This window comes from Ursus maritimus, unplaced genomic scaffold (assembly GCF_017311325.1).
Source record: "Ursus maritimus isolate PB19 unplaced genomic scaffold, ASM1731132v1 scaffold_3, whole genome shotgun sequence".
Lineage (NCBI taxonomy): Eukaryota > Metazoa > Chordata > Mammalia > Carnivora > Ursidae > Ursus > Ursus maritimus.
Genome location: NW_024425563.1, coordinates 94,585,148 through 94,597,032, shown reverse-complemented (window position 1 = coordinate 94,597,032; position 11,885 = coordinate 94,585,148). Strand labels below are relative to the sequence as shown.

The following is an 11,885-nucleotide window of genomic DNA, read 5'->3' as shown; positions in this document are numbered from 1 at the left end:
GTCACAAAAATACCGTCAACTCTGTCTTACGAACAACAGAAATCTGTTTCTCACAGTTCTGGAGGCTGAAGGTCTGAGATCGGGGCACCAGGACGGTTGTGGGAGGGCTGTCTGTTCTGTACTGTGGACTTTTTGCTGTGCTCTCACGTGGTGGAAACTCAGGGGCTCTCTCGGGTCTCTGTCTCCCCCTTTTTTTTTTTTAAGATTTTATTTGAGAGACAGAGCAAGAGAGAAAAAGAGAGCAACGAGCGAGATGAGGGGTGACGGGAAGAGGGAGAAGCAGGCTCTCCACTGAGCGGGGAGCCAGACACAGGGCTCGATCCCGGGACTCCGGGATCATGACCTGAGCCAAAGGCAGACGCTTAACCGACTAAGCCATCTACGCGCCCCTATGTCTCTCTTTTTTTTTTTTTTTTTGAAGAGAGAGCACACATGTAAGAGAAAGGAGGAGGCAGACTCCGTGCTGAGCATGGAGCCCCACTATATAGGGCTCGATCCCACAACCCTGATGAGCTCATGACCTGAGCCAAAACCAAGAGTCAGACGCTCAACCGACTAAGTCACCCAGGTGCCCAGGACACTAATCCCACCATGAGGCCTCCACTCTTGTGACCCAATCAGGTCCCAAAGGCCCCACCTCCTACCACCGACACCTAGGTCTCAACACATGAATTGGGGCGACACATTCGGTCCATTGTACATGGTAAGAGTATGTTTAGTTTTGTAATAAAATACAGAACTTCAAAAGCCAGTGTACCATTTTGCAGTCCCACCAGAAACAGATGAGCAGACATCTGAGGGTAGAAACAAAACCAGGATGAATAATAACAGCAGGAGGAAAAAGAACTACACAGGGAAAAGAAAAACTTAGGAAAAAAAATCCCTATCACCAAAATCCTTACAGAGGTAAGAGAAAATATCGCAATCATGGGGGAGAAATAGTATAAACGGGAACATTCAAAAGCCAAAAAGGGGCTCTTGGTAAATCAAAGTGTGACAGCAGAAATCAGGCTTTGGGAGAAGAGAGGGAAGCTCAAGCTGAGGCAATGCCTCAGAAAGTAGAGCAAAAAATAATAATCAGGAGACCAAGAGAAGCGGAGACCAAGAGGAGCAGAGCAAAGGCGGGAAAACCAGGGAAAATCAGAAACCAGTCCGGAAGAGCCAATATTCAAATGTGGGCATTTTGGAAAAAGAGATCAAATGAAGGAAAAGAAATATCCATCCAACTGGACAACAAACTCTTGGCCTGAGGACACGGGTTTTTAGGTTGAGGGCACATCATGGGCTCAAGCAACAGAGGGAGACTCGGCGCATCACTGTGAAATATCAGAACCCCAGGCATAATGAAAAGACAGCTTTTAGAAATTAAATTTTATTAATTTTAGAAACTTAGAAATTTAGTAATCTTTATTAATTTTAGAAATTAAAACAGAAGAAAAAGGAAAGAAGGAGGGAGAGAAGAAAAGAACAGAAGGAAGAAAGGAAGGGAGGGAGGGAGAGAAGGAGGAAGGACAGGCACCACAAACTTCTGGACTCCCCAGAAACGTGAGGAGCTAAGAGGCCCGAGGGTCGTGCAGTGAGCCTTCAAAAGCAGGAAAAGGCTTCTAACCACAGCCAGCCGGCCCGACGAGCCAGCAAGTGGGAGGAAGTCCCTTCAGACCCACAAGGTCCGAATTTGCCTCCGCCCCATCGGCTCTCTAGAGCGAGCCAGGGCGCACTCCGGGAAACGCGCGGCCGCAGGAGCAGCGACAGGACTCCGCAAGGGGGACCCCGCCGACGGCCCCTGGGAAGGGGGGGACCCCGCCGAAGGCCTCGGGGAAAGGGGTACCCCCAGCCCACGCGCCGCCGGGAACGGGGCGAACTGCACAGAGCGGGGAGAACGCGGCGGGAAGGGGCAGTAGCCACGCACAGACCTCAGATGCTTGGAGCTCCTCTTCCCAACACTTCAGTCCTTCCAAAATTACACGTCCACACCTACAAGCCAGAGATTGCACATAAATTCCACAATTGCAAAGAAAACAGAAACCCCGGCAGGACGCTGGCACACCGCCTGCATTTCTGCGCGACCTCGGCCGGGCACCGTCTACATGGCAGCCGCTCCGCACGGGGACCCGGAGCGGGCTGCAAGATGCCCGGCTTTCAGCCCCCCGGTCCTGAGCGCCGCACTCTTCTCCCCTCCCACCTTTCCTGAGCTGCCTAACACCTGTCCCTCCGTTACTTCCCATCGCCTAGTCTGCCCTCAGCAAAGATGGCACCCGGCCAGAAAGGGGCAGCCAGCGTGACTTCCGGCTGTGTGTCCTCAGCAAAGATGGCACCCGGCCGGAAAGGATTGCGGGCGGGACTTCCGATCGGGCGGACCGCGACGAGGCCCGCTTCCGGCGGCGCCCCGAGTGACGTACCGAGGGCGCCGCGCGGCGTGAGCTGAGGACGGTGCGGGGGCACATGGAGGTCAGCGGGAACGCTCTCCGCTGCTGCGTAGGTCTGGTGCGAGCAGGGAGGATGATTCTGGGCGTGGATCCTGAGGGCTGGAGGGCGCGCCGGAATGCGGGGGGTCGGGGTCCCGGGGCTGGAGGGGGGACCGGCCTGCCCGTGCGCACGCGCTCCTCCGCCGCCATCCCGCGTGGTGGCCCGCGGGCGTGGGTGCAGGTGTTCTGCCTGCCCCCGAGGGCCGACCTTTGGGGCTGGTGTTCGCCTAACCGCAGTGGGGCCTCCGGACCTCAGCTCCTTCCCTAGGCCTCAGGGCTGTTTTCCGTGGGGAGCGACCCCGGTGTTCCCGCTGCCGGGGCGCCGTGGATGGGGGATGTTGCCTTTGGGCCCGTGTCCCTCCGGAGCCTCCGCTTTTCGGTGATCAGATCGAACGTATAGAGCTGCGATGCGCTGAGGAGCCAGTGAGGCCTGCAGGCTGTATGCCAAGTTCCAGGAAATCGAAGGTCGAAAGCTCTCTCTGCTTTGGCAGGAGGGGAGGCCCGGGCACTTGCCGTGCGCCGGCCATTGGATCGCCCTGCTGTGCGAGACGGTCCGAGCGGTTAGAGGCCCCAGCAGCGGGATGTGTGACGGATCCTTGGAGGAGGTAACGTCTCGCCTGGGCGTGGAGGGATGAAGGGCGATTTCCTGGGTCCTGTGATGTTGGGGGCAAGAGGGGAGAACCGCAGGACCTGCCGGGGTCTCCTGAAGGTGTGGGGCTGTGAGAGGCGGGAGTGTGCTGCAGGAAGGTCGTTCCTGGCCGGCCCTAGTGTGAAACTGTGGAATGGGGATTACACGATCTGGGAGCAGTCTTGTCCAGAGTCTCTGCAAGTCAGCGATTCTTTTTTTCTTTTCTTTTCTTTTTTTTTTTTAAGATTTTATTTATCCATTTGACACAGAGAGAGAGCACAAGCAGGGGGAGTGGCAGGCAGAGGGAGAAGCAGGCTCCTCAGTGAGCAGGAAGCCCGATGTGGGCTCGATCCCGGGATCACCACCCGAGCCAAAGGCAGAGGCCCAACTGACTGAGCCACCCACGCGACCCCAAGTCAGCGATTCTTAATTCTGGGCGCTTTTGAAGTAAAAGAGCAGATGCCGTCGGAGGCCCCCATGGAGGCCTCCGGCTGGGCCTGGGGGTCTGGATTGTTGAGCTAGGTGATTCCAAGCACAGCCAGGACTGACACGCCACAGCCCACACTGTAATTGTCCTGAGTTTGGGTATTTGGTCACATTCTACGCAGAAACGAAAAGTCCATGAGGTATTTGCTTCAGAAAGCACTGGCCTGTGCGGGGACGGGCAGAAAGGAGAAGTTCCGACTGGTGTGGAGAGAGTGGCGGTGGTTTCATCTGTCCTGCTCTGGTGTCTGGAGTCGGGAGCTCTGCCCGCATCACCCCTTTCTCTCCTTTGTCTCTTCAGGGCTGTGGAACCGCTTGCTAGCAGTCTTACTTGCCTAACCCCCAAGTTGTCATGGCGGCTCGCCTGGTGAAGCGATGCACGTGCCTCCTGAGGAAGGCCACCCTTGTGAGCCCTGCCGTGGCTCCGGTTGGCCGACTGAGACTTGCCCGGGTCACCCCCAGGACTCTGACTTCCTCAGCTACCTCGCCGAGTTCTCATTCCCCAGGTTCCTTGTCGGGGCTCTTAGAGAAGGAACAAGTGTTCACCACCAGGCAGGAGCAGCAAGAGGTGGACCAGCTTATCGAGAAGGCCACCCAGCCGGAGGAGCTCCTGGAGCTGGTTGGTGGTGGTCACTGCCTGCACGAGAACCACGCGGCCCTTATGCTCATCCAGCTTTCTCGCCTGGTCTCTGACAAGCCACAGGACAGGGCCTCGCTCCTGCAGGATGCCCGCTTTCAGCGGCTTCTTCAGCTTACCAACAGCCAGGTGGGTTTCTAGGATGTTCTCTGAGGGCTCCACGAGCACAAAACAGTGGCACTGGAGTCCAGAGCAGCCAGTCACTTTCTATAGGCAGGAATCCTGCTGCCTGCTTAGCTCTCCACATCCTGTGGTTTTTCATTTTGTAGAGTCTGTTTTCTCATTAATCTTCTACACAGCCCTGTTAGGCGAATATTGCTGTTTTTCGCTTCCAAGCAGCAAATGGGACGTGGAAAATGGATGCACAGGAAGCAGGCTGGTTCACCCATTTCCCGGGTGCTTTTTCCCCCCAGGCAGTCCTAACTTGGTGTAGCTCCCCTCCAGTGTCTGACTTACAGCGGGCGCGCCCCTAAAGCTGGAGGAGAGGCAGCTGGGCTGAGTGCGGCGAGCATCCAGCCGGTCAGATCCTGACCCGTGAGCACAGAGGAGACGGGGGACCTGTCTGTGTGGCATGGGGGTGGGGGGGAAGCAGAATGCCAGCTGTTGGCTCTGGCCTGGTCAGCCCCCATGCCCTCTGCCGCTCCGTGCTGGGGGGAGGAAGCCGTGCTGCTGTCACCGAGCACCGGAGCTGTGTCCAGTTGTCAAAGGTGCTGGAGGAGAGTCACAGTTCAAGGGTGGGCTTTCCAGATGGCAAGCCACGAAAGCAGTGGGTGTGGCTGGCTGTTTTTAACGAGATAGGCTAATGGAGAAAATGCTGGAATGCTCGCGTGGTAGGGCAGTATCGTGTCACAGAACTTTGTCATAGTTAAACATGTGCGTGTGCTGGGGTCAGGACAGAAGGTCACATCTCTCTGATGCAGTTGCTTGTAATCCTTTAACAAGCCCCTTATTCTGAGATCGTGATCCTGATTGTTATTTATTGTTTGGTACACACCCAGACAACTGAAGCACGTTCTAGGAGATGAAAACGAATGTTGTAACAAATTTATGAGCCAGAACAAACCAAGAACAAAGTATAATGTAGACAGTGACGAAGCTTCCTTTTAAAAGTCCCCCTGCCGTCCAGGAGATGCCCGGACACAGGCACCGGGTTTCCTGATACGGACTCGAATTCTGCACTTGTTGGCCTCCCCAGCCCTTCACTGGCTCCCCTGTTTGCGCTCAGCTCCCCCTGTGCGGTCCCACTTCACAGATGAGGGGAGCGGCTCCACCAGAAGGGGCAGAGTTAGAGGCTCAGTGCTCCCGACAGAGCCCCACCTGAGTGCCTGGACCCTGGCTCTGCCGTGGGCCATGTACTGCGTCTGCCAGGGTGTGGGCTGGGCTGGAGGGGCCGCCGTGCATCTCTGAGGCCTCGAAACACATCCCGCTGGGAAGAGCAGGGTTGCCTTTGTCAGAAACAGCCCCTGAGGAGGAGGGAGGTGCTGGCGTGGCCGGCACAGGGCTTTGGGGACACTGCATGTGGAGTGCGCTGTGAAGCCTCACGGTGTGGGGGCGGACACGGCAACAGTGGCAGCAGGTGAACAGCCAGCCCCTCGTCCCTGACTCCTCGGGGCGTAGGGGTGGCCAGGCCTCCCCTTGCCCACATATCCCAGGGCTGCTTCACACAACCTCTTGCCTTGGGGAGCAGGGGCTGGGTGGGAGGGTGGGGCAGCAGGGCGCCGGCCCCTGGACGAGCCCTGGGGGGTGTCGGCTTTGCTCTCATCAGTGTTCCTGAGAAATGCTACGTTCTTGGGAGCTGTAGGACTGCTCCACTGGAGAAAGGGGGCGTAGAGTTCGGGGCTTCTCAGTCTCGGTGGAGCACCTGTTTGCAGAAAAAAAGTCAGCGTGTCCGTGACAGCTACCAGTCCTTAACTGTCACTGCCAGCAAAGGAACCAGCGGGTTGACAGAACTTGACCCTGAGTCAGTCCTGCGGGCTTTCCCCTGACTTCTGGACTCCATGGCTTGCTTGGGGTTGGGTCTGCGAGTGCGAGAGGGGCACTCGTCGGGGGTGCCCACCGCGCAGATCCGTGGCCAGGTCTCTGTAACCGGCCACCTCTGTGGAATTTGCACTGGGGAAACCCAAGGGGAGTTTCCCTTCTCACGCAGAGCTCTTGTTTGCAGGTGATCCAGACCGCTGGTGGAGCGGGGCGGGCTACTGGAGGCGCCTGCCTTACAGCAGTGGGTGGGGAGTCGTGCTGGGCCCAGACCCCTGGCACAGGATGGGCGGGGTCTCAGGTGTGACTTCCCTGTGTCCTCCCCACAGATAGCCACGGTATGGCACGGGCCCCTCGTGAGGCTGCTCCGGAGCCTCTATGCACTGGCGCTCCCCACGGCCTGCAAGGAGTTGCAGTCGGTGGAGCAGGAGATCCGCTGGCGCATGCGCAGGCTCAGGTACCGGCACCTGGCCTTCCTGGCAGAGACCAGCGCCACCTACATGCAGGAGCGGGGCTCCCAGGAGCTGCTGGCTGAGCTGCTTGTGCACCTGGAGCGGCGCTGGGCGGAAATCGAGGATGGCCGCACGGTGGTGGCTTTGATGGCAAGGACGGGGCTCCTCTCGGAGCCACTGATGAACCGCCTGGAGGACAAGGTACTGGGGTAGGAGTCCCGGGCAGCCGCGGGCACACTCTGTGGCCACGCTGATGAGGCTGGCGGGCCGCACAGAGCCTGAACCATGTCTCGTCTTCTCCAGAACCACTTTGTGCGTGTAATCTGCGCCGGCCGGTGGCCCGGCTCCAGGCTCGCACTTCCCGGTGATGTCATGCCACCCTCACTACCCCTGCCCTGCAGTCAAGTCAAATTCAGCCCCCGTTCCCATCATAGCGGGCGCTGGCCCAGATGGCTGCCACAGCAAGCCCTGCAGCTCATGGGCCCCGGGTCCCCCTGCGTGGGGCCTGGGGATAAGTTTGGCTGCAGACAGGGCGCCCCGGGCCTGGGAGGGTTCCCCGGCTGGGAGCTGAGGCAGGCGCCACCCAGGTAGGGCCTGGGGTTAGTGAGCTCAGGTCCAGTCACTGTCCCACAGGGGCCGCACAGCACTGCACGGGAGCCCTGGCCTCGGCTGTCCAGTTGACCCCTGCCGGCTGTGATTGACAGTGCCTGGAGCTGGTGGAACAGTTCGGCGCCGATGAGCTGCGGAAGGTGCTGGTGACGCTGGCTGCTCAGAACCGGCGGTCAGTGCCCTTGCTGCGAGCCATCTCTTACCACCTGGTCCAGAAGCCCTTACCCCTGATGAAAAGCGTCCTCTTGGACCTGGCATATGCCTTCGGTGAGCCCTTCCCACCGGGAGCAGTGGGGAGAAACGGCACTCTGGCCGCAGCTGTGTCAAATTCGGTGCCTGCCCACTCTGTGGCCGGCACTGGCCCGAAAGGCTGCCACAGAAACACTGTGACCCATGGGCCCTGATCCCCCGTGCTGGGCGTCAGGGATAAATTTGGTCACGGACACCTCGCCCCCAGACCTCGAAGCCAGGCTGGGGTGGCTGGGAGGCTCCCAGGACAGCCTGCCGACCCTCACCGGCTCTTTCTGTCCCGAAGGCAAACTCGGCTTCCAGCAGACCCAGGTGTTCCAGCGCCTGGCTGCCGACCTGCTGCCCCTCACACCCAGCCTGACCTCCAGCGAGGTGGCCCGCTGTGCCAAGTCCTTCGCCCTCCTCAGGTGGCTCAATGGGCCCCTGTTTGAGGCCTTCGTCCAGGTGAGCCAGGCAGAGCCCTGCGGCCTGGGCTGGGACGGCCCTATGGGCCCGACACCCTCAAGGAGTGGGTTCCCTGCCCCTTCCATCAGGGAGCCACAGCTGGCCAGACGTGCTGCCTGATGCTGATAGGGGGTTCCTTCTCGGGTCATTCGGGGAGGAGCGATCTCTCTTGGTGGTGCAGGCGGCGTGGGTGAGGACGGTGTGCCCTTTTCCTCTCGCTCGTCTTTGGAGTGGTTTCTGTCCTTGGGTCGCTGTCACAGGGAGTGGTACAGACAGTGAGGCCCAGAATCTGCTCACAGCTCCCAAAACAGTAGCGAGGCAAGATGCTTATGTTTGCGCAGCAGCTCAAGGCCGTGCAGGGCGGCTTCCAGGGCTCCCCGCCTCTGGGGGATGGCAGCTGCTGGCGGGGAAGGTCTAGGTGGCCCCGGGTGGCTGGGCTCATGGGCCTGGCAGGAGGCACGGGTCTGTCTCACGCTGTCCTCTGCCTCACGTTGCCGGCCCAGCACATCCTGGACAGAGCCCAGACCATCACGGTGCCGCACCTGTGCAACGTGCTTCTGGCCTTGGCGCATCTGAACTTCCGTCCGGAACGAGAGGACCAGTTCTTCAGCCTGGTACAGTCTGTGCATCCCTGCTCCCCCATCCTCGTCCCTCTCTGTGCCGGGTGCTGCTGGGCCCCTGGGGAGCAGCTCTGGGCTGGACTTCTGCTTGAGGGCCGTGGGGGTGCAAGGGGAGCCGGCTAGAGCCACATGGCACACATTGGGGACAAAAGATGTGAAATCCCCCTCGCCACACAGTCAGGGCTGGAGGACCCCTGGTCTCCGTTCCTGGTGCTTTGTGAACACCCCGCTGACACTGACCTGCTGGCGGGGCTGCGTGGTGTGCAGGCCACCGTGCAGAGTGCATCCATTCAGGGGTGAGACGTCCCGCGTGTGCACTGGCTTTGACCCTGGGCCTCCATGGGACACCGCGGGTCAGCTGCGGCTCGAGGCCAGAAGCACGTCCCTGGCCTGGGGCTTGCTCACCGTGTTACGGTAGACATGATTTCGTGCCATGGACCCTTGCTGCTGGGAGGGGCCATGGGAAGGTCCAGCTGAAGGTCGTGCTGTCCATGTTGGCCCTGGCTGCCAAGGCGAGTTTCTGGTACTCTCTATGAGGGCTGTCCCAAGCCTGACCAAAGAGCGTCAGCAGGATTGCCCTCGTAGCTGCTTTGGGCCTCAGTGTGGCCAAGTCATTCGGGAGCCCTGAGCACTGCTGGCCCGGGGATGTTGGCGGCCGCTGAGGGAAGCCCCCCTTCCTCCGCCCGCCCTGTCCTTGCCCAGGTTCACGAGAAGCTGGGCTCAGAGCTGGAGGGCCTGCCCCCAGCCCTGCAGGTGGACGTGGTGTGGGCCCTGTGCGTGCTGCAGCAGGTGCAGGAGGCGGAGCTGCGGGCCGTGCTGCGCCCTGAACTGCATACCCAGTTCCTAGGTGAGCAGTGGGCTGTCTCCTCCTCCCCTGAGTGATGCTGAGCCCAGGGCCGCACCCCCTCTCCCACGGCCGCCGCAGGGTGCCTGCCTGGTTCTGTGTGCCTCCATCGGGAGGGGAGAGGTGGTCCCCCGAGTCACCTGGCATTCGCTGCTCCTCGTCCCTTCCCCTCGGGGGGCTTACAGATCTTCTTATCCTGATGACGCATATAGTTCAGGGGGCAGTGAGGGGGTGGGGTGCCACTGTCCCCCACCTGGCCCTCCGCCCCAGTGCCAGCCCTCAGCTCACCTGCTCTTCTCACCCCTTAGAGAGCACGTCCCCAAAGGACCAGAGCACCTTCCAGAAGCTGCTCCACATCAACGCTACCACCCAACTGGAGCACCCGGAGTACGCGGGCCCCCGTCTGCCGGCCTCAGCCCTGGTCCCCAGACTCTCAGTCCTGCAGAGGAAGGTGACCCCCTTGGAGAAGGAGCTGCAGGACGCGCTGAAGGGGCTGCTGGGGAGCAGGGGCAGCTTCATGGTGCCCACGCAGTACGGCTGGATCCTGGGTGAGGCCCTCCCCGCATTCCCCCCTGCTGGCGGCCATGGGGCTGCTTCACATTCTGCCCCCTGCGGTGACGGCCCTGCGGCCCCGGGGACGGTCCCCAACACATGCACCCATGCCCCTCCCTAGACGCCGAGGTGCTGCTGGACCCCGACAGCCAGTTCCTGCCTCTGAGGGACTTTGTGGCCCCTCACCTCGCCCCACCCTCCGGGAGCCAGCCGCTGCCCCCTGGGGCCAAGAGGTAGGCAGCCACACAGCTTCTCCAGGGCTCCCTCCCCACTCCGAGGGCCCCGGGAGCGCACTGCACTCCAGCTCTGTCTCCCTTCCTCGCCAGGGTGGCCTTCCTGCGCTGGGAGTACCCCAACTACAACAGCCGGAGCCGAGAGCTGCTGGGGCGCTTTGCGCTGGCCCGGCGCCACGTGCAGGCAGCTGGCTTCCTGGTGGTGGACGTGAGTACCGTCGGGCCCCAGCTCAGGAGGCCGGCCACGCCGGGGTTCCCCCCTTCATGCAGGAGAAAGGGAAGCTTGGAAGGTGGTATTTTCCCCAAGGCCCCAGGTTCTGGGATCCGCTCAAGGCCTTGTAGACCAGGTCTGCATGCTGGCCCCGGAGAGTGAAGTGGCCCGTATAGGCCGGAGGACACAGAAGTGGCCTTCCAGACCACATGACGGTTTTGTCACATTTACATCTTGAGCGGTTCTCTGTGTTTTAACAGTCTTTAAAAATTAAAAAGTTGTTCTCAGGTGCCACAGCGCAGCCTGTCAGGTCTGTGGCCCAGAGATCAGGGCCCCAGGAGCTCTGAGCACTGAGGGAAGCGGGCGTCTTCCGCGGCCACAGCCCTGCAGCTCTGTGCACTTGGGAGGCCAGGGGTGCAGGTACAGAACAGCAGGCAGAGCCAGGGTCCCCGCACCCTCCCTGCAGGTCCCGTACTACGAGTGGCTGGAGCTCAAGTCCGAATGGCAGAAAGGCGCCTACCTGAAGGACAAGATGCGAAAAGCAGTGGCAGAGGAGCTGGCCAAGTGACCCGTCCCGAGCGGTGGACCGCGTTCGTGGGGGGCACTCGGACACACATCCCTGCGCGTGCTGGCCACTGGCCGGCAGCTCCTGCCTCCTGTGGGCAATAAACCTGTGATTTCGGTTTTCAACACCAGGTGGCATCCGGCCTTTGTCACCATCTCTGCCATCTGTCCTGCTTTCCACACGGCCAGCCTGTCCCCGCTTCTGCCTCCCCGGGCCCCTCGTCCTGACCATGCGCACACAGCCACCCGCCGGCACTCAGTGCGTTGGCATGGATGCAGCCCTCCGCTTCCAACCTTGGGGCCATCAGGACCTTCCTGGGCAGGCCCGTTGCATTTGGAACATGTGGCTTGGGGGTCTCACGGCGGCATGGGTACTGAGTGCAGTCATCCTGGGAGGTTCTCTCCTGCCCGTAGTCTCAGGCTAGTCTCAGGCGAGTGGGGGGAGCCGGGGAGCCAAGCCGACAGGAGGCACTGGGTCTGGAGCAGAAGAAAGTGCGCTCGGCTGACACAGCAGGGTTTGTGACCCCTCCCCGCTGGCCAGGCCAGGGGTCCTGGTGTCCTGTGCCTGTGTGCCCCAGCCTCCTTTCCCGCAGCAGCGCCACCAGACGCTGGGAAGAAAGGTCTGTCTCCTCCCCGGTCCCTCGCCAGAGACTTGGCTGGCGGAGCAGATGAGAGAGAGACCGCTGCCGTCTGCCCCCAGCAGCTCTGGGGCGGAGGGAGATGGGGAGAAGGGCCACCTCCGCCCTGGGTCCCCAGACCAGCCTTATCCCATGGCTCCAGAGGGGTCTCTTCCTGAAACGTCACAGCTCACATGGGGGCGGACAGAGAGCCATGAGGTTTGCACAGGCCGGTGGCTGTCTCTCCCCAGGTAGGAGGGGGCAGCCACAGGGGCCTGGGTAAGACGGAGCAGGGAGGGCACG

General features: G+C 60.8%; 1 protein-coding gene and 2 non-coding genes across 5 annotated transcripts; all 3 read left to right on the top strand.

Moving 5' to 3' along the window:
• Nucleotides 1-2,337: 2,337 nt before the first annotated feature.
• On the top strand, nucleotides 2,338-11,091 carry TBRG4 (transforming growth factor beta regulator 4). Of its 3 annotated transcripts, none has more exons than XM_040644486.1 (12): nucleotides 2,338-2,475; nucleotides 2,957-3,070; nucleotides 3,878-4,342; nucleotides 6,517-6,840; nucleotides 7,344-7,515; nucleotides 7,784-7,941; nucleotides 8,445-8,555; nucleotides 9,264-9,408; nucleotides 9,714-9,953; nucleotides 10,079-10,190; nucleotides 10,284-10,398; nucleotides 10,868-11,091. In XM_040644486.1, exons 3-12 carry the CDS (start codon nucleotides 3,929-3,931, stop codon nucleotides 10,967-10,969), a joined length of 1,893 nt encoding a protein of 630 aa, XP_040500420.1. In that variant the 5' UTR covers nucleotides 2,338-2,475; nucleotides 2,957-3,070; nucleotides 3,878-3,928; the 3' UTR covers nucleotides 10,970-11,091. The 3 variants fall into 3 exon arrangements, with proteins under 3 accessions (XP_040500420.1, XP_040500422.1, XP_040500421.1); XM_040644488.1 differs by having other exon boundaries at nucleotides 2,343-2,479; XM_040644487.1 differs by having other exon boundaries at nucleotides 2,344-2,484.
• On the top strand, nucleotides 7,036-7,172 carry LOC121105943. The gene has a single exon (XR_005838682.1). It is a non-coding gene; the product is annotated as a small nucleolar RNA SNORA5 (small nucleolar RNA).
• On the top strand, nucleotides 7,562-7,696 carry LOC121105942. Its single transcript, XR_005838681.1, has one exon. It is a non-coding gene; the product is annotated as a small nucleolar RNA SNORA5 (small nucleolar RNA).
• Nucleotides 11,092-11,885: the final 794 nt, after the last annotated feature.